The 21745-nt window shown below is 41.0% G+C and overlaps 1 protein-coding gene across 1 annotated transcript in view; it reads left to right on the forward strand.

Annotated features, from left to right (window-relative positions):
* The first annotated feature begins 361 nt into the window (after positions 1-361).
* The window catches only part of Bdnf (brain derived neurotrophic factor), a 30139-nt gene continuing 8755 nt past the window's right edge, over positions 362-21745 (forward strand). The window contains 1 exon segment of the mRNA XM_052725301.1: positions 362-757. Within this exon segment, the coding sequence (XP_052581261.1) occupies positions 437-757 (321 nt within the window). The 5' untranslated portion in view covers positions 362-436.

Raw genomic sequence — 21745 nt, forward strand, 5'->3', positions numbered from 1 at the left:
GGAAATGCACGCCCTCTCCCACAGAACTTGGGTGCTGGGATGGGAAAGATGGAAAGAGTTGCAAACCAGAGGAGAAAGATTTGGGCGCGTGGGATTCACAAGCGCTTTTTCATGTTCTGGGGGCACATTGCCAGGAGCAGGGTTCCGGAAACTGGGATTCGACCACCCCCCCTAACCCAGGGCACCCTGAGGAGGCCACAGAGGGCAGGCGCAGGGCTTTGGGGTTAAGCGGCGGGCTCCCGGGAAATGGCGAGAAGCCGGTGCAGGGCGGTCAGGGGTTCCCCGAGGGCCCCCGAGGGCTAAGCCCCCCGAGAGGAAAAGGCGCGGCGTCCCCTTTAAGCGAACGCCCCGAATGGGTATCGGTGGCGCGGCGGAGCAGGGAGGGGATAGGGGCGGCGCTGTCTGACCAATCGAAGCTCAACCGAAGAGCTAAATAATGTCTGACCCCAGAGCCTGGCGCTGGCTGAGCTCCGGGTGCCCGCCGCTGCCGCCGCGCCAGGGCGCACCCGCTGGCTGGCAGTCGCACGGTCCCCGCCGCGCCGGGGACTCCCGGGCCTGGAGAAGGAGGCCGCCTGGGGCGACGCGCCACCTCCGCCTGGGGAAGCTTTGATGAGACCGGCTTCCTCCCTCTGCCGCCACCGCTGCTGTGGGGCAGACGGGAAAGCGCACGGGGCCCGGGACAGGGCGCAGGGGCCAAGAGCGTGACAACGATGTGACTCCGCTGCCGGGGACCCGAGAGCTTTGTGTGGACCCCGAGGTAGGCGACTGCGGGGCGTGGGGCTAAGCGCGGGAGCCGGCGGCGCGTGCGCCCGGGAAAGTTGGCTGGGGAGTAGGGGGGGGGGGGGGGGCGATGAGAAGTTGTGGGGACCGCAGAACTCCGGCTTCACCTTCGTCCTGTGACAGCAGAGGGGCGGGGTTGCTCTTGAGGAGCGTTCTCCCTGGAGCCCACGGCCCGGAGGGACTGCGGGACCCCGGGAATCCCTGCAGTGCCAGAGAAAAGGCCAAGGGGATAGGACGACTTGCGCCATGGGAGCTAAGCCTGCGTTCAGGGGATCCCCGAAGTCCTCCCGCAGACGAGTAAAGGTGGTGAGAGAGATGTAGGGCGCCAGCTGTCGGGGGGCTCAGACGGAGGGCACCGGGTCAGGGCTGGGATGGGATCCCTTACCATCAGCTAGACACTCTCCAAGCGGATTTGGACCTCGGTGGTGTGGGGTCCGGGAGTGGATCTTTGCGCCCTCTGCCCTCGTGTCCTTTCCTGGGTATCACACAGGCTGTACACTGTCACCTGCTCTCCAGGGAGTAATACCAAGGCTTACTTACAGGTCCAAGGCCAACGTAACTGGAAAAACTTGGGGCCATTCTTGCCGCTAGGGCCTGAAAGGATCTGCGGAACTCCCAGACAGCCTGCACCCGACCCTCTGCCCATCCTGCGGGGCTCCCTTAGGGCATCCTCCCGCGGAAGTGAAAGTTTTGACTTTCGTCAGGAAATTGATTGGGTGTCTATGGAGGATGAAACAACTAGTTTTGGTTTCTGGGGATGCTGAAGCAGGAAGAGGGATGGATGAGTGAGCTAAAGCTGGAAAGAAATAGCTGAGGATGGGGGCTTGGAGTTTTGTGCTTGACGATGAGGGAGAAGGGGAAATTGCAGCCCAGGGGGTCTGTCCCCGGGAGGCTGGGGGTGGGTGAGCCACAGGCTGCGGGGGTGAACTGGTGTTTTAGTGAAAACAATTCGTGAATTGGAGGTGGAGCCTGGACTAGGGTACTGGGTATGGGGACCCGGGTGGGGGGCGGAGGAGAGCAAGATGTAGAGGGAGGATCCAGAAGAGGGAGAGGAGGGCCCGGAGAACTGCGCTAGAAAGGTAGAGGGTGCCCTCTGCCGGCCACAGTGCCAAGAGCAGCTGCTGGGGGCGGTCGGATGGGGGTGGGGAAGTTCTTAGGGGCAGTTTTGCTGATCTTTAGTGGGGTGTGAGCAAAAAACTTGTTGAATGTTGTTTCGGACAGCTTCCTGAGATGTGCGGCTCGGGCTTGGAATTTTGACTTGTTGCGCTTCTTTCCTTGAGTGGCTGGGGTGCTTTGACGATCCACCCTGGACGATGAGCTGTGGGACTTTCTGGATCTTACTTCAGGGTCCTCCCGGTATCCCGCAATATACTTCTAAGTATCAACAACAGCCAACGAACTTTTTATTTCCCCTCACACGAATGCAGGATGTTCTTGGCTAGAAGCATATTTCTCCCTGTTTATTAAACCTTCTAGAAGTTGTATTTCAAAAGAAAGCGGTGTATAACTAGGAACAACCATTGTTATCTAATTGTATATAAAAGGTTAAATGAGTCCCCCTTCCCAACAATTGGATCAACTTACTGAGAATATATCCCTCTTTTAATTCTTCTCCGAAATCGATTTTTAATACATTAGTTATAAGGTCAAAAGCCATTTTGATCTTAGGATTGATTTTTGTTTGTTTTTTTTTTTTTGCATTATTTATTTATTTATTTACTTATTTATTTACGGGTTTGATTCTGCTAAACATCCAGGCTCCTCTAAGCTTGCCACAGGCGACACTGATTTCAGGTCGGAGGTAGCTGACGTTAGAACAGGAGCGCTTCCAGCTGTTACACATAATAGACTTAATCCTTTGCACAGGGGTTGAAATAACCCTAGGGAGTTTTTCAAATAGTTACTGCAGTTCCCTGGTTTTGCATAAGGTTTGGAGTTTTTGTTTTGTTTTCTATTTTTCAAGTTTATCTCTGAAGGTAAGAAAAAAGGAAACAGACACTTGTTGAAATGTAATCTTTACTGGAATTTGAAATATGGTAGTTACCATGATTGGAGTTCCAGAACCATAAAGTTGTTTTTGGTTTTCTTCTATGTTATTTTGTCAAATGGGACACATATTGGTAAACATTAATAGTAAATACTATGACACAGAATGCAGTGTTATATAGCAAACTGTTCTAAGTAATTTAAAATGTTCCTGTTTATGAGTGATTTAGGAAGAAAGGAATAACTTCCAGATAAACAAGACTGGTGTACATGACGTACACATATTGAAGCAATAGACCATTGCAGACACACTTAGACATAACATTTTTTTAAAGTAGAGTAACAGTAATTTTTCACATACTTTTAGAATCTCTCACAGCCCATTCAGAGCGAAGTTGGTAATTAGAAATCATGTGTATTTTAGGGTGCTACTTAAGGTCGTTTGAAAGGATTGTCACCCTGTATGTATCTAGAAACGAAGGCATTTAGGAAATCTGTTTTAGGATGCCCTCCTGGAAGCACGTAACTTTTAATTGCAAACAAGAGGAACCTAGAGAGTGATCATTTGGCTAGAGTGCCGCCATCCTCACCTCTGCTATGTAAATTCGTTCCTTAAATCTCCTAAAGGTCCCAAGAGGGAAAGGAGCTGGGTTATTTCTAATTCATTTTGACTTGCTGGGAAGAAGAAATCATATTAAATGTAAAGGCAAATTTCTAAAATCCTAGCTCAAAGTCCTTGGATTTTCTGGGGGCAACATTAGAATGTAAGCTGTTCCCTGCTTCCTGAAATGTTTTGAGAGTCCCAACTTTTTAGTAGTTAAAATGTAAATGATTGATAATCTCATTTCTTCCAAATATAAGTAGCTCTGGATTGTAGCTTGGCACAGAGAACAGGCTGAGCACGCCCACCTGATAGTATAGCAACCAGCTTGTTTTCATTCTTTCTTGCATTCATCTTTAAAAGCCTTCCGTAAAACCCTTCCCCCACCCCTCCCCCACACAACTCTATGTCCCTATTCGTTGTAAAATGTAGCACAGCCAGCAGGTTTGGGCTCCATAAGTTTATCTTCTAAGCATCAAGACAATCTAAGATGTATGCCTTGGAAGGAAAGGTCACACACAAGTAGTTCATTAAGAATTTAAGATGTAGGAATCTAGTCCTAGAGTAGACCAAAGAGCAGTTGTGGATTTCCTGAATGAAAACAGAACACAGAAAGGGGGCAACAGCCACACTGCTGACTGTCTTTTATGAAAGGCACTCCTGCTGCAACAGTTGTATTGTTCTGATTTCATTCTAATGATTAAAACATAATTTTCAGCCCGTGTTTGTCTCCTTGTGGAGAAGGTTTCAGTTTATGTGAGGGGGCTCTTTGAGTCCCGTGAAAGTAAATATATCTCTTTAATAGGGTAATTGCTCACTTGTCTCAACTTGTTTTCAAACAATTGTTATGGAGCACTCCGTTTCCACTAATTGCAAAATTGCTGCTTAATTGAAGGACTCTCAGCCGCCTAGTGCAGCCATTCAGCCACGGGCAGGCTCTGGGATCTCAAGCTGTGAATTGCATTTTAAAGAGGAATCAGAAGAGAGTTTTGCAGAATTCCAAGTTGAAAATGCTGGCTGTTGTTCAATGGAAGCAGAAGCCATTTGAAGGATAATCACATTAAGTTGCATTATGATAAATTTTCTTTATTAGGATGGATAACATGCACAGATGGGAGTCAGAAGTGAATGAGCAGACGTACTGGTTACACTATGCCTCCATTTATTCTGTCTAGTATGGAGTAATGCTAAGCAATAAATGATGTTGGCAAATGAAATCCTTCTGTCACTAGCATGAGTGAGTTAGCCCTTGGAAACATTATTAAGGCTTTAGTATTTTTAAAGTTAGGGATGTGCATTCTTAAAGTTCTTCCAATTTCCACTTAGGGCATGAGATTATTTAATCCTAAATAGTTTTATATTTCAATGAATCACTGGACTTCCATCACTCCATCACAAGAATACTGAAAACTTCGGAAAGTTATGGACCCAATTATTGGATATATGGAGTCATTGTTGACATATAAAAAAAATGAAACTCAGTAGTTGCATTGATATTTGAAAATTGTGTAGGGGAACGGAATGCTGTCATGTATATTATGATGATGATATATATGATATATACATATGTATCACATGTCATATACTTATATATCACATATTACAAGATATATATATACATATATATCATATATACATATATATCATATATATACACAGAGTGAGATTATTAAAAGCGGTATGGCAACTTTGATTTATGTAACTACTTAAGCGCAAATGTGAACTATGAGACACACTGTTGGTGAGGCAAATCTTACCAAATATAGTGGCTAGCTATAAAGTAGCTCATCGCCCTGCGGTTTCATTTATAGATGGGCTGAAGTTCAAGGATGGGTAGCAGTAGATGAGTGAGAGGGCAGGGTACAGAATGGGGGGAGTAACTGAGGGGAGTAACGTAATTTACAAGCTTCAGTGGCAGGCATAATAAAGTAAAAGTTTATTTCTAAAGAGCCCAGAGAGTAATGAATGTTACATAGTTTTCCCCAAAGGTTCACTTGAAAGAACTTTTCATTGGTTGTCATGGTAGTAATGTCCTGCTTTTGAAAGCTTACAGAACCTTAGAGCTTTTAAATGTGCTTTCATCTTGGTTGCTTTGGTTTGGCTGGGATTTTATGATGACTTTCTGTGTTTTTTATATGCCTCTGCGTTTTTGGAAGGAGGCGAGCAGGCAAAGGAGGATATCTTAATTTCAATATAACCAGGAAATACATAAAAAATTACATGATTTTTTAAAAAAAAAAATCACTGTGCTTCTGTTCAGATTTAAAAAAAAAAAACAATCTGTTTTTTAATTGCAACTTGTCTATGTGAAATCTGATAAGTATGTAATAGAAAGTCAGAAAAACATTCCAAATTAATTTAAGAAATTCATCCAACATTGAAGTCGTAGTGCCTACTACAGCATTTCCCCAGCCTCACGAGGAAGTCAGCTTGTTGCCACACAAACTGCTTTCCAAGGCTCTACTGACTAGCTTTCCATGCTACCCTGTGCAGGCTTGGGAAGTGTGTGTGAAGGGGTGAGGAAGAAGAGAGGGAAAAGTAAGATTTATCATAACAGGTGACTTTTAAAGTAAACAACTCCGTACCTCAGCTTAAACGCTAAGTAGGTTTAAAAGTTTTAATATGCCAGTCAATGTAAAATTGGGTACCAGGAATCAAGGGCTGGTCTCCCCCCATGGCCATTTACTTACCATTTTCAAGTGTTTGTACCATAGCACTGAATACAAAGGTTTTGATTTTACCATTGCCAAAGGCAATTTATTCTACTTTCTGAGATAGAATAACACCAAATAAATGAAATATAAAGATCTTAAAGAATGTCTTTCATCTCTGATCTAATTTTAACTTTCATGATTTGAGAAGTCTTAAGAATAAAGTGGAGGGTAATAATTAGGGTAGGATTTTTAAACACCACTTCACCTACCACACACCCCTATCCTCAAAAGTAAGGAAAATAAAAGAAGTAGAAAGAAATGATAAAGATAACATCAACCTGGGAGTAAATAGCATGGAAAAGTGATGAAAACAGGAATCAGTAGTTATAAGTTGACTCAAACTTCTCCCCAGTTGTATAATAAACTTACGTTTAGTTAGTGTACCTCTGCATGATCCCACATCGGCATCCAGAACAGTATTAACCTAAGGAGGCACATTCGTAAAAGCTGCTAAAGGAACAGATAGATTCATTAGTAGTTGCCCAAGATTCTGCATTTGTTGATGTTGTTAATGAAAGAACTTAATGGTTTTAGGGGGGAAAAAAAGGTGTTTATTGTTTTGCTGGCAGGGAGAAAGAAACTGAAAGAAATATTTAATAATACTTATTTTTCCATAGTACCTATTATAAAAATCAGTTACTTAACTGAGCTCTAAAAATTTTATGCATAATTTACCTCACTCATGAAATTACGTTCAGAATATTTGGCATGTTAAAGTTGATTGAGACTGAAACTACAAACTTACAGGTGAAATTGTTTTTAAGTCTTCAATTTTAGAGTGTGAGCGGAGAGGCTGGTTCCTGTGCTTTTCAGGGACTGAACACAGTACGTATTAAATGTGTGCCAGTGTCTGGTAAGAAAGAACAGACAGCATGGCAACCAGAGAAAGAAACTGTACTCTACGTGCTTTGTGTCATCCATGGGAGTAATCAGAAAACATTCTTATTCAGGAAAAGCAAGCAAGCACCCCCCTCTACTGCCACCCCCCATCCCAAGAGAAAGATAGAGAGAAGCATGTGTGAAGATGAAGGGGACGCTCATTTAGTAACTCTTCTGTCACCTGGCCATGAGTCTGATGACTCTTGGATTTGGAGCTTCTGCCTCAACACTATATTTTCTGTGGACTCCTCTGCCTCTGAAACCTGAACCAGGGCCCAAACTGAAACAACTTTCTCTGTGTTTTCACATGTGCCCTTATGTGTTGGATGTGTTTTTAAACACGGACTACTTTCTCTTATATTACGTAGAATCTAATGGTGGAGAAATCTACAGTCATGATGCTGGAGGGAGATGCTTGGCAGAGTCCCAGGCCACATTCCTAGACCAAAGGCTCCAAGGTGTTCTCTCTTATGCAACACTGGGAAAGTACACCCAGTATGGAGTATTGGCTGATGATGTGTCTGAAGGCACAGACGATACGCTTATCACATCAAAACATAAAGCCAACAGGCACTGCAGGCATTCTGCTGCTAGATAGAAGTTGGATCATTTACATTTATTTAATGGGAAATACTGTGATTACTTGTGTATGTGTTGTGTATGTGTGAATTATATGTTTATGTGTGTTCGTGTGTGGATGTATGTGCACATATTTCTGCGCAGACACCAGAGGAAAACTTTGGCTGTCATTCCTTAGTGATGTCATTTACCTTGTTATTTGAGACAGGGTGTCTCCTTGATCTGGAGCCCGCCAAGTACATTAGGCTTGCTAGCCACTGAACCCCAGTCACACCCTAGTCTTCGCTGCCTCAGTGCTAGAATCACAAATACATGCCATTGCACTTTTTGTGTAGGGTGTGGGTACAGAACTTTGGCCCTTGTGATTTTTGAGGCAAGTGCTTTACAACTGAGCTATTGCCCCAGGCTTTGTGGAATTTTTTTTTATTTTAATTTATTTTGCAATACAATTCAGTTCTACATATCAGCCACGGATTCCCTTGTTCTCCCCCCTCCCGTTCCCCTCACCTTCCCCCCAACCGCCCCCCATTCCCATCTCCTCCAGGGCAAAGCCTTCCCCACAGACTGAGGTCAACCTGGTAGACTCAGTCCAGGTAGGTCTAGTCCTTTGTGGAATTTTTAAAAATTCAGCAGAACAAAATAGGGAGCTAGGGGTGTGGACTTGTAGGCTGACTTATCAACAGATGACAGGAAGGGAAAACTTGGGCGTTTTAAGTAATTGCAGATTCAGTGTAAGCCCATGGTATAACAGGAACTGTTTATGGAGCTACTGCAAGTTTGGGCCAGGCTTATAGAAGTATAATGCACAAATGAAGAAACAAATCATTTGTTTACTTAATTTTGAAGTCAGAAGGTGATTTTGCCCAAATATCCAGTGGTATTAATATGTATGTTATGTTCCTGGGCCATGCCTTTATAATCACTTAAGTACAGCACTTTTGGCATCACCAACTCAGAAATAGTTAACTTCCTAATAGGATTAGTAAATGGCAAATGGACTGTAGTACCAAACTTCTATGTAGTACCAAAACTATTGTCTAGTGGTAGAAGTTACTTCTTAGTCTGCTTTTTGAAACAAAATTGGAAAGACAAACATATGTCTATTAGCCTCTAAGTTCACATTGTAAAACCTAGAAAGCATAATATTGTACCAAACACCATTTTTTATTAATAAAACCACACACAGAGCACATATGTGTATGTGCATGCATGCATGCATGCCTATGTGTGTAAAATAAGCAACTCTGGTCTAGATAGAGAACAGGCAAGCAGCATGCTATCTCTGCCCCTCAATCTCAACTACACCCCTCCTAGAGATCCCTTGACACTCCACTCCATAAAACTTCCTCAGTAAGCAAATTGCTCTCAATCAGAAGTCAGTAGGTAGAGGTCCATAGCAGAGGAATGCTGGAATAATGCTTGTTTCTTGTGAAGGCATAAGTCCTCTAACATGTTTCTGTGCCAATTTTTTTGTGTTGAGACTTGCTTCTGCCTCCCAGTTCAGAGTATTCTGAAAACAGTAACTAGAAAGGTAGATTTCCTTTAAAAAAAAATGTGCAAAGATTCCCATTGTAGAACTTTGGAAATCATAGTTTATAATGGAAGAAAAGCAACAACTAAGCATTTATTCATCACTAAAATGTATAATTAGCATTAATATTTATTTCAAAATGTTCTCCCTGAATTTACTGAATATTTCATTTTCTTCGCCTTTCCTTTTTTCTACTACAGATTAAACCCAGAGTCTTGCGCACACTAAGTAAATGTCCCCATTGGGTTACACGTCTAGCCTACCTCATTCTTTATGGTCTTCATGTTCATGGTAATGATTTTCTTATAGTACAATAGTATTTTAAACAAAAACAAAGGGGGGATAGATACAGGAATTGGGGCACATATTTCATAAAGCTGAAGGTCAGAGTAGGTGAACTATTGGAAGTGTAAGTAAATTAGAACATTAAAGAGCACAGATTCCCAAACCAAGTGATTATCATAAATGCCTTGTAAACTCTTAAGAATACAGATGTGAGGTCCTAGAATCTAAGACTGAGCCTGGGTATGTGCTGTGTTTAGCAATTTGCACAGTTGTCTCATCCATACAGAAACATTTGAGATTTCCTGAACTAGAAGTCACATAAACCTAATAGCCTACGAGTTATAGGGACTAGTCATTTACTACATTGCCCAAATACCTAGATTAGAACATGACTAGAAGAGATTGCAGGCTTCCAAATAACCAGACGTTCAGAGACTCTGAAGGGCAGGCCTATTAAATGTTGTTCTAACTTGGAAGGAATTTCCTATCAGAGACTTCCAAAGAAGAGTAAAAGACCAAAGTCCATATTCCTCAACCCAAGGATGGAGTTCGTCTAACATCTACCAAGTCTGTGATCCCAGCCAGTCACTTACTCTGTGCCTCAAACTCTTGACAGGGTAGTGGGGAATTAAATGTGTTAATATGTGTAAAGTTTAGACTGGCACTTGCCATTACCACTGAGCTATATTCTTATCACTTTCCAACTCCAGAAGAATATGTTTTAATACCTTATCATCAAAACAGTGAATACCTCCCTAGCACACTTCACACCTAAATGAGCTTTAACAAAAAGGACAAGATCAGAAATCTCCTACAATTCTCTGAGTCTATTGTTCACTTATTACTTTCTCCTCACACAATTATACCAATTCTTCAAGACCCAGCAGGAATTCTGTTTCCACTAAAAAGACTCCTGTCCATGATAAGCCTGCCCTATCTGAGTTGTTTTCTGCATCTCCGAGCATAGTGATTAATTGTATAACCATTAAATCATTGTTGTATATCGTGTCTCTGTCAGATTAGATGTTAGGAGCTTTGGAGACGATGCTCTAGTCTGAAAAGATGATTTAGAGCATCTAAGGGCAGTCCATTTTCTTCACTCACAGAAAGATTTCTGAAATAGAACTTGTATGAGGTAGTCCATGCCTGGTACCTTTCCTGAGTCTAATGATTAAATTTGATTCCAACATACCTCTTATTTGCTCTTTGATCTTGAGAAAGAGTTGTGTAAGTTCTGAGGTCTACAAGCATGTTTAGGGAAATCATTTCCCCATTCTATGTTGCTCAAGAGGCCTTGCTTCAAAAGAGCACTGTCTGAGGAAGATTGCTCCTGCCATCATCATCACTTTGGTTTATACGACTGGTGGGTCCCACTGTATCTGTCTTCCAAGTTGCGTGGTGTGTGCGGTTCCCTCATTTCATTAGCAGGAGATCCCCAAGTATGTTGTACGAGTTAGCCAGCTTAAATACAGCTGGAAGCAGAATTAGACCCTGCTGGAACCAGGAACCAGGAACATCACATAGAGGCCCTGACTAGTCAAAATAGAAGGGAGGGCTCTACTCGCTTTTACTGGGTTCTAAGTAGCTGGTTTCCTGTCCCAGCATCTGGGTGTTGGTGCGGTGTGAGAGCACTGCTAGTGAACCCCAGGTTACAGCACCAACATGTGGTTACTTCCAGCCTCTCGGAATGTTTCACTCCAGGAAGGTGAGGAAAGCAGCGCTTCGATTTCCTTGATTAGTTTAACATTGTGGGGCCTATTTGACCATCCACTTCATGGTAAATCTGCTTTCCAGATGACTGTACATATGGAGATGAGAAGGGTGTTTTGGAGGAGAGGTGCCTTTTTAAAGAATGGTTTTTCATTCAGTCTCTAATTTTGGGTAAATGGTCCTCTGGGGAACATTTTCAGAAATGTTTGAAGTTTCCATCTGATTTTGGAAGTAAGTTGGAAGCCACCTGTGTGAAGCAGGCACTTACTTGCTCCAATAACGATAGAGTAAGGGCCATCCTACTGGGTCTTACATTCAACATAAGTCTCATGTTTATATTCACATCTGTGTCCTTAGTGTTTCTTCTACAGCTGCCTGCCCACTTCCCCTGCTAGACGTTACAGAATGCAAAACACCGAGGATAACCACACATGGAGCCCTTTAACTACACGCCTTTCTCTTCAAGTCGCTCCCTGTCAGCTTGTTCTTGTTTTGTGTTCGTATTCTTATTCTGTCTTTGGGGAGCTCACTTTCTTCTTTCTATTTCAGTGTCTTAGATACTTTGGGAAACAGGTTATATCCCCTCCTCTGTTTGCCCGTGGTTGCCTCTCAGTCTTGTGCTGTGTGTCCCAACAGTTGTCACAGATCCCTTGCCCGTACACCAGTTCCTTTCCAAAGGTGCACTGAACCCAGAAGGGTTAATATTCTGACTTTCGGTGTGTCACAGAGGTGAGGCACGGGTCCTTAAGTTTGTCCACCTATGCATTTGTTCAATTCTCTGGTAAGAAAACAAAAGTGGGTCAAATGGCTACTTAATGGCGTTGGTGTTATATGACGTGCAAAGGAAAGGATCCGAACTCATGTCTTTAGTTCCCAGGCTCCAGCCCTGCCCTTCTGCTCATTTCTTCCAGGGAAATGTACCGAAAGATGAAATAGAAAACTCAGACTTCTGGGGACCACACCAAAGCAGTGGGGATATGGGTCTTAAAAAATGAAACCCCTGGGTTAAATATTTTAAAAACTTTCTTATTTAATGAGTTAATTGATTAGTCAATTTTTTCTTGAGGCAGAGCCCTATGTAGCTTAGGCTGGATTTGAACTCACTGTGTAGCTCAGGATAACCTTGAATTCCTTGATCTTCCTGCCTCTGCCTCCCATGTACAAAGATTACCAACATGTACCATCTAGGCCTAGGGTTAATTAAAAATTTATACTGAATTTATTTACATTATTCAAATACCAAAATAGTATTAAAAAGAAGTTTATACCAAGAACTCTGCCTCCACTTGCACCTACCCTCCACACAACACCTACAACTGACTTTAGTATAGAATTATTTGTTTTGAAACCATTATTGTTTGCTTTATAGAAATATAAGTAAGTATGGCTGTCATTATCCCCCATCTCTAAAGGAAAGGTGACGTACTGTTCTGCACATTGTTTTTGGTCACTTAGCACTATATTTCAGAGACCTTTCCATTCCAGCTTATGGGGGACAGAGCATGTTCTTCATAGCTGCCTAATTTTGACTTTAAGTAGTTATTGTGGTTCTATTTTCCCATAGTTGAAAGCTGCACTTCTCCTGTTATACATCTTGTTGTAATTGATAACCATATATGTCATATATTTGCATACACGTGCATGTGTATATATGCATATTTGTACCTGTGCACCTGTCTCTACATTTGTTCTTGGGAGTGGAATGGCTGTATTGTAGTAAAGTTCACTTACAGTTTTGATAGTGATTCCCTAAACTTTCCTAACCCAGGATGCAACGGTTTATACTCCCACTAACAGTGTATGAGAACACCCATCTCTCCATAGAGTCATCTCCGGTGTGCTGGGGTCAGATGAGAAACAGAAATTTCCAAGTGAATACTCAGTCTTTTCTTTTGCCCCTGATTTTCAGTGAGACTGTGACACAGTGGGCATAATGTCTCACTGTGGACATGGGCTTATGACAACTCCAGTGCCACACACAGAAGGGGGCCCATGTTGCCGCTTGCAGAGTTCCCTGTAATGGAAAGTTAGGCGTACATTCATTATTCACCTGACTAGCAAGATTGGCTCTAAAGAGCTCAAGTGATTATTGGAACAAAAAAGAAAATTTTTCCACCGTGGTGCTTTATATCCCAGGCTTCCAATCCAATCCTCTCTTTTCTGTTACCAGCCTCATTTCCAGGACTGACTTCAAGATAGACACCTCAAGGCATGGAGAAGTCTTGCTATGAGTATTCATACCCAAGGAATGCTCTTTTGAGGAATGATTCTGTGCTTCCCCCAAAGTTTGTAATTAAATAATTAGCACCTTATATGATAAATTAAAATTCCAGAGCACATAAACACGGAACTGTGGTTCACTGTCAGTACACTTTGTCCTCGGCGTTGCCAAGCAGCCTCCTGCAGTATGCAAATAGGGAATCATGTGAAAGCAGCATGATTTATGACCTAGATAACATCTCTACGTTGTGAATGGCGTGGATTCCAGGTCATCCTCCCATAACTCTTACCATTCTTCTGGGACTGATTCTTAGTCTCATTTTTCTCTGACGATGACTTATTTAGACAAAAGAAATTCTGTCATTCCCACTGCTTAGGAGAATGTGGCAAATGGAGCATGGCAGAGTGGTTATCCAATCCAAATAGGCATTCTTGTATCCATTTTCATATTTGTTTGCTTGCTCATGAAAAAGGGTCTCACTCTACCCCTGGCTGGCCTAGAACTCACTATGTAGCCCAGACTGACTTTGAACTTGGAGCAATCCTTCTGCCTCTGCCTCCTCACTGCTTGGGTTGCAGGTGAACCAACATGCCTGGCCAAACAAGGTTTCCTAAAGTAGAGTTTTGACAGGGCCATGTTAAAATCACTTTCTTCTCCTCTACAGAACAATTGAACTTGGAGAGTTGCACTGATGAGTGTATTTGGTCTTCACAAGCGACCATTCATGGGTGTGTAAATAGACTTCCAAAAGCTAGCTGATGCACAATGACAAAGACACACTTGACTTTGTTAATGATACTTGCAAAGGCTTTCACAACAGGCATTTCCAGTTCTGTTCTCAGGCTCCTTGAAGCTGCTTCTCTCAAAGTGTCCTCTCTACCAAGGGCTGATGATGGTCAGAAGCAAGATGTTCTATTTGTCAACTAATTCAACACATGAATTAAGAATGCCAGTCCTAAGAGTGCTCCATGCTCCAGGCTGGACCATTTCTTCTGCCATCTTTGTGGTTTTCACTCCTTCTTGAGAATACATTGGCCTGCCATAATTTTCTTTCTGCAAATATCTTAGCCCCTAAGCTACAGTCTTAAAAAGTAGGACAAAGGTCACAAATAAAGTGCCATACAGCATTAGACATTCAGACATGGGAAGTATTAAGTTAGGGTGTTACAAAGATGTTATGTCACAGGTATATGTTTAAAAGGCACTTAACATTTGGGTCTTGATTGAAATCATTCTTACTCCAGCAGAGTTGGCAGAGAAGCATCTGGTAGCAGTGTTAGTGGTCTATAAAGTGCATAGTTATGTTCCAATGTCCAAAGAATTCCCAGGGAAAAAATGTCTGACCTCTAATGAATTACCTTCATGTGTAACTTTGACACTCTGGAGTTATGTATGCATCGCATGATTGGTACCTTAAGGGAATAACCTCATGTTAGGGACAGGCTGTAACAAAGAAACTTTAGGGTTATATTCAAGCCCCATGGAGTTAGACTTTAAACACATTGTATATGAGAAACTCTCATATAGGATTCTGCTGAAGTAAATAAAGAACCTGGAATATGGAGACTACAGAATGTCTTCACCATCTAGGCTTTCAAAATCAAAGACACCATATCCACAACTGAATCTATACAGAAAAGCCAAACAAACAGTTGTAAATTGATTTGATTATATGGCTAATAGTCAATGAGAGTTAACTGTTCAGTGGTCATTTTTAATACAAAAGCAGCTTAGTAATACTTAGTATTTATACAGCTGCCCAGAGCATCTTCTAAAATCCATTCTCCACCTACATGACTGCTATAAACAATGGCTTTTATTTAGAGGGTATAGGTAGAAATATAGTCCCCATCCCATTACTTAGATGAAATATATTGTTGTGAGTTTTCATGCCACCTCTACAAATTTATATTTAGTGAAAAGAGGGAGGGCTGGAGCTCTCACTGCCCTGCTACTCATGGCACTACAGGTTTGAATATTCCCACACCAGTGCTTAAGTAATGGTGGTATTTTTTGACCAGCCACATAGATAGATTCTCATCTGAGATGCTACTATTTTCATTATATTTTTTAGTAGTTCAGAACACAGTCAGTATCCTGAATATGGTCCATGTGGATCATTATGCACAGTGCACAGAAACTTCCTTACAGTAACACTTAGAAGAATTGAGAGCTGGAGTAAGACAGTGGGCAGGGAAACATATTTTATTTTTCCTCCTACATTAAGCTGCAAATAATGAGCACTTTCCTGTGCATTGCAGTAAGCAATTAAAAGAAATTATAGAGTTGGATGCAAGCATAACCCGAAGGACAACTGGATGTGTGGAACCACCAGTTTTCTCCATGTGCCCAGGCTAATCCTCGTTAAGACTCAGAACAGTGAGTTTCCACAGAATGGGTTGCATGTCCATACATGTTTTGGCATCTACCCACACACTTTTGTATGGTATGACTGTGCATCCCAGGAGAAAGGCTGTGGTGTGTGCCTCTGTGCCTCAGTGGAGTAGAACACACTGATTGCTGAAAATGGTGTCATAAAGGTGAGCAAAAAGAACTAGTAACCTTCTCTTGCTAATTTTGTCTTTCCCCCAGGATATTGTGGTAGTAATTTGAAAAGGAATGTTGTTCTTCTGTTGCCAGGGGCAACTTATCTTCCCAGTTTCTTCCTCCACATATTTTTACCTCACTTTTTTAAGTTTGGCGTTCTATGTTTTCAGAAGGTAGGGTCAAATTGAGAGTGGTCCTTTGTTTAGACAAAACGTAGCCATCTTCCTGAAGTGATGATATTAAATCTACAAGCTTGGTCCTAAGACGGGTTTACAGGTTGATATTATATACATATTCTTTCTGTAGTGGAAATTGTGCTGATAGCCACAGGAATATGTTGGCTATGGAAAATTTCAGGAGGATCATCTGTAGAAAAGCTGGCAAGTACATGTCTTTACCATGCTCCAGGCTCCATTAGGTGTATGTGACTGTGGGGCTGTGGGCTGTGGGGCTGTGGTCTCTGCTGAGATGTTGGCTTTCAGCAGTAAGAATCCTGATAGCATATAATGGCAGGAACACAGGGGTGTTCAACAATACTCTATAGATAGAATTTGATTAAATCAGCTAATTGTATAAAAGAGATTGAAATAAGACAGACTGCTTTCACTCTCTTTTTCTCTGTCTCTGGTTTTGAATTGTGATGGTCCTGGAATGGTTCCAATCAACACATAATGGCAAACAACACTGCTTAAAGGGATTCCCTTTATTCTCAGAGCTAAGAGTTACCACATGCTCTCCCCTTAGGGACAAAGAATGCAACTTTGTCCGTCTTGCATTCTGCTTTTGGTGCCATGCACACTTACTCTTGGAGGCAAGGGGACAGTGCCATGCTTTGCTTTCACATTATTCTCTGCCTGTAGGTGTGCCTGTGTATGACCTGGAGAAGGCAATCCTTTAGCATGTTGACATTTGTGGCTTTCAACCCCCTATTCAAGGTAGAACTCAACAATATCTGAGACATCACCTGAGAAAGTAAGACTCCATATCACATCAGCCCCACAAGTTTGCACATGGTTTGCCACACTGGCAGGATTCCCAGTGGGAATATATGGACGGGTGAAACCGGTGAGTTCTTGGTGTTTGGAATCTAGCAGTCCTCATAATGTTTTGTCAAGAGTTCAACAGTGGACCAGACTCCAGTTCTACTTTAAAAAATTGCTTTGACAACTCCCTCATATTTTTGTTCAATTCCAAAAATTTTAAGCATTTCTTTCATTTTTTAACTTTTCAAAATCCATTTAAGGCACTTGTCTTGAAGCAACTGATATTCCAAATATTAGATGCTTAGTGAGAAATTGTGCTACCTACTGGGCATTTGTTGTAGTGATAGACTAAAGTTGGAGGAATGATTCTGGTCCTTGATACTATGTATATTATGGTTTTTTGCCAGCACTGTTTCATTTAGTGAGGCTTAATCGTATTTTGAATTTCACAGTACACATGGTAGGAAAGAGCTGGAGATCTGTTGGTTTCAGAACCAACTCTAAAAATAAGAAACCTGCCTGAGGGGGTGAGTGCTCTCTGCCTCTGCCTCTCCTTTACCACTTCAGAACACAAAGGACCAGAGACATCTGGCTGAAAGCAACTTGACATCTGGCTGAGTGCTTGGAAATCTACTCTCAGATCTAGTTAGTCATGTCATCTCTAGCATGGTTCTCATTGAGTGGGTGATATCAGACTGTGTGAAGTGATTAGGAGAGCTAAATATGTTTGCATCTGCCTCATAGCACTTGGGAAAAATTAGTAATTGAATAGCAGTCCAGATTTATATCAGTGGTACCCTATAAATGCTCATTTAAGCATTCTCATTTATAGGTACCCCATATATCTCATGCCACACCTCTAGCACAGACAGAGTAGAAAAGCCAGTTAGCAAAAAAGAGAGCCAAGGTTTTACTTAGTACCATTACAAAAGCAACAATACTTTCCCATGTAATGAGTGATGAGTGTGGTGCCAAAGAAGAAACAAGACCAATAACCCCATGGCCTACTAAGAAAGTACCATAGTGCTCAATTTGATGTTGCCCATTTCCTTCCTTATCTTCCTCAGCTACCTTCCTCGGTATTATTTGGTCTATTATATCTCAGCTTTGATGAGTTTTTGAATCTACTTCAAATATCTGAATCTAGTTGAAATACAGGCAGTGACAGTGGGTAGGATAAATGGGATGAGAGAGGGGAAGCCAAGATGCTGCATTTCTTATGAGCTCTTTGATGGTATCCATGCAGCGTGGTCATTGATCACACTTTGAAAAAGAAGTAAGGGCTCATTAGTTGGAGTACATTGGATTTTATCCCATACCTGCATTTCCTAAAACTCTAATATCGGGTCCCACAAATCTCTTATTTTGTTGCAGTATTTTTCTTAACAAGTTTGTATTAATTCTATGTTATTGTTTGAATGTACAATGTGTGTGCATGCCTTCACAAATATGTATGTGAATGAGCATACATGGACACCACACTGTGCATGTGGAGTTTATATGCCTCAAATGTTGGTCCTCACCTTCTACCTTATTTTTGATGAGGTCTTATCATTGCTGCATATACCAAGCTAACAAGTTCAAACTCTTCTGGGGGTGTGACTGTCTCTCCCTTTCATCTCCCCATAGGAGATGCTGAAATTGTTGATGCTCACACAGTGCATCTGGCTTTTACATGGGTTTTGAAAACTTAAACTCAGATTCTCCAGTTTATTCAACAGTTGTTTTATTCACTGATCAATCTTTTACTGACAATTTTGAATTGCATTAATAGGCAATTTATAAATGTTCATTGAAAATGTTACCTGATAGTTGAGACTTTAGGCTGCAAAAAGTTAATTTCAGCCTTGACATTTTTCTATAAATTCAACTACATATTTAAATACAATTTAGTTGTAGTTCACTTGCACCAGTGTGATGCTGAAGTTGTTTTCACACCCCTGTTCAACATTTCAAAGGTATTATCCCCTTCCATAAAAATCCCATCTATGGGGCTGTAGAGATGGCTCAGCAGTTAAAAGCACTAAATACTCTTCCAGAGAGCCAGGGTTCAATTCTCAGCCCCTAAATGGTACCTCACAATCTTGAAACTTCCCAGTTCCAAGGGAATTGGGTGCCCTGTTCTGACCTCTGTGGGTACAAGGCATATATGCAGGCAAAACACCCATACATATAACAAAATAATTAAAAAAGTAATGTCCATGATTCCATAGTAATTGATGAACGTCTGTCATTAAATATGATGTTCATATGATAAGGTTATATGTTATGCATTACAGAGTGAGTTGATAAAGCTTAATGATACTAATTGAAATATTAATAGTATTTATCTGCCACATATGAAAATTTGGTAAATAACACATTGATAAATTTTACTTTGGTGAATGGTAACAAATCTCACCTGGAATTCTGAAAAAAATAGAATCCTAATTTTAAAAGATTTTACTTTTTGACTGTCAGCTGCCAGTTGGACCTTTTAACTAAAAATAGGTGTTGTAAAGGATATTTAGAAATGCATATTTGATAAGCAAGTGAATTAGGAATGCTTGGTGCTAAGGATTGTTAGAGTCCTGTGCTGTTTAGGCAAAAGAGAAGGGCAGGTATGAACAGGATTGGTATCTCTAGGGGGGCTCTGGCATTCAGAAACATCCATTGGTTATGAGGAACATTATGCTGCCCAAGGCAGTCTTAATGGCAGCACTTAGGACCTCTGGAAGGGTGGCAGCTGTGCCCTAGGTTAGGATGTCAGGGGAGAAAATTCCCTGCCCAGATCTATTCTTTGTATAAGATAAATTTTTATTCCTTCTTTCCAAATTCAAGTCATCATTTCAGCTGATGTTTGGTACTTTAACCAGACCTACTCCCAAATACTGTGTCAATAGCACCAACATAAAGAGAATTGGGTCATTCATTATCTAGAGAATCTAGTTGATATAGTGTACTATACAACTTTTTCTGAGTAATAATTCCAGGGAGAATGCTCAGTCTCTGTCCTCAGTAGATGGTCTCGTTTTTCTCCAAAAGAAAGGTAAGTCTTCTGCCAATAGAAAACCATTGTTTGTTTGTTTGTTTATGTTAGGGGAGGGGAGTAGATGATGGTAATAGAAGACTGGCATTCTATCAAAGATGCATGTAAATTATCTGTCAAATCAATGATTCAGTACAATATACATTTTTTTCTCATGGTATTTACCTGTGTTTTTTTTTTGTTTTTTTTTTTACTACAGGAATATACTAAAACTCGTCAAATTCTTTAGTTCTTATATTATCATTAAATACAGTTTGTGTCATTCAATGCCATGGAAAGCCAGGGGGTTAGAGTACTCTGATATGAAAGACTATGTTTTATAGAAAGTTGTATTAGGGTTTTCAGCAAGACAGAACCAATGTAGCTATAGGTAGATGTCTAAACACAGGTGACTTACAGAAGTCGGCACATATGATTGTGATGAGAGAAGGCCCATGAGGGATTGCTGGCAAACTGCAGACCCTTTTGTTCTGTAACATGGCTTGGTCCAAGTCTGAAGGTCCGAGAATCTGAGAATGCAAGTACAAGTCCAAAGAGCTGCTAGTTCTGATGTCTAATGTTAGAACTTGTGTCTGTGTGACAATGAACCTTGGAAAAGAAGAGTGTGAAACAGTTATTAAAAAAAAAATCCAATCACTTTCTCCTCTTGTGTTGTGCTGTCTAGGCACCAGTCAATGATATGGATTGTGTCCACCCACAACTGAGAACAGACTTTTTCATTCAGTCCACCAATTTATCTGACAATCTCCTTCAGAAGTACAGCCACATCTCAAAACAACATTTCTTCATCTAGTCAAATTAACACCTAAATTTAACCTTCACTCATGGATATCTGAATATCTTAAGACACAAATGGTTTAAAAATTATATTATAGAGGTATTTCTAAAAGATTTGAAACATCTGCATTATCTGATATTATTTTCAAAATTATTTATTAGCTTCAATCAAATGGACAGTCAGCTAAATAGGTAACTATCTATAGGGTTTTTTTTTACATTTTTACACTATATATTTTTCAATTTTAATTATGAATTTCAACTTTGATTATTTTCTTTGAGGAATGTGTTGGTGTCTTTAGTGTGGTCTTGTTTTTTGTGTTTTGATTCTTGGCTTAGCAATACATGAGAAAATAACACAGAAATGACGTAGATGGATGAAACAAACTAGTACCTTTAGTGTAAGGCCAATCTTCTTTTGGAATCTAGGTTCTGACCTCGTTCTACCAAGGGAACCACACTGAGTGGATGAGTTGATTAAAAACTCTGCTCCTCTTACCTCCAGCACAAAATGGGGATAATTATAGTTACCTGCACCTCTTGGGTCCTATGAGTCTTAATTACTTAATATTTGCAAAGGACTCAGAGAGCTTTGAATTAAAAGTGCTGAGCCATAGAACCAAAGTTCAGTACAATTATAATTGGAATGAAAGTTTGTAGTTTTTCCTTATCTCCATCGCTTTATGTCCCGTTCTTTTGCCAACCCAGACATTACTGATAGTTGCTACTTAACTTTACCTACTTCTGTAACCACTTTCCTTTTTGAAACATGTTTCAGTAAATAGATTGATCCAGATCCATAATTCTACATGTAAACAACTACTTAGTATTTATTTTTAAAGCTCACTATTCAAAAATAATGCAATTCTTGAACTCATTATTTCTTCTAATCTGCCACTTTTTGGAGTCTTGTGTGGGCAGTGTTAAACAGTCCCCTCTGCTCAGAATTAAGTGCCCATAAAATAGCATCCAATCTGTTTATCATCATCCCTAGGACGTTATGAAGCTGGTCAATTGTATGGTCTTGATTCTTACTATTTCCAATCCAGAGCTCTTCTCTTCATATTCTAATTCCATTCTTTCTCACCTCTAACCCATTCATCAAGCAATCATCATCTCCTAGT

This window comes from Peromyscus californicus, unplaced genomic scaffold (assembly GCF_007827085.1).
Source record: "Peromyscus californicus insignis strain IS unplaced genomic scaffold, ASM782708v3 Scaffold_7__1_contigs__length_154581171, whole genome shotgun sequence".
Taxonomy (NCBI): Eukaryota; Metazoa; Chordata; class Mammalia; order Rodentia; family Cricetidae; genus Peromyscus; species Peromyscus californicus.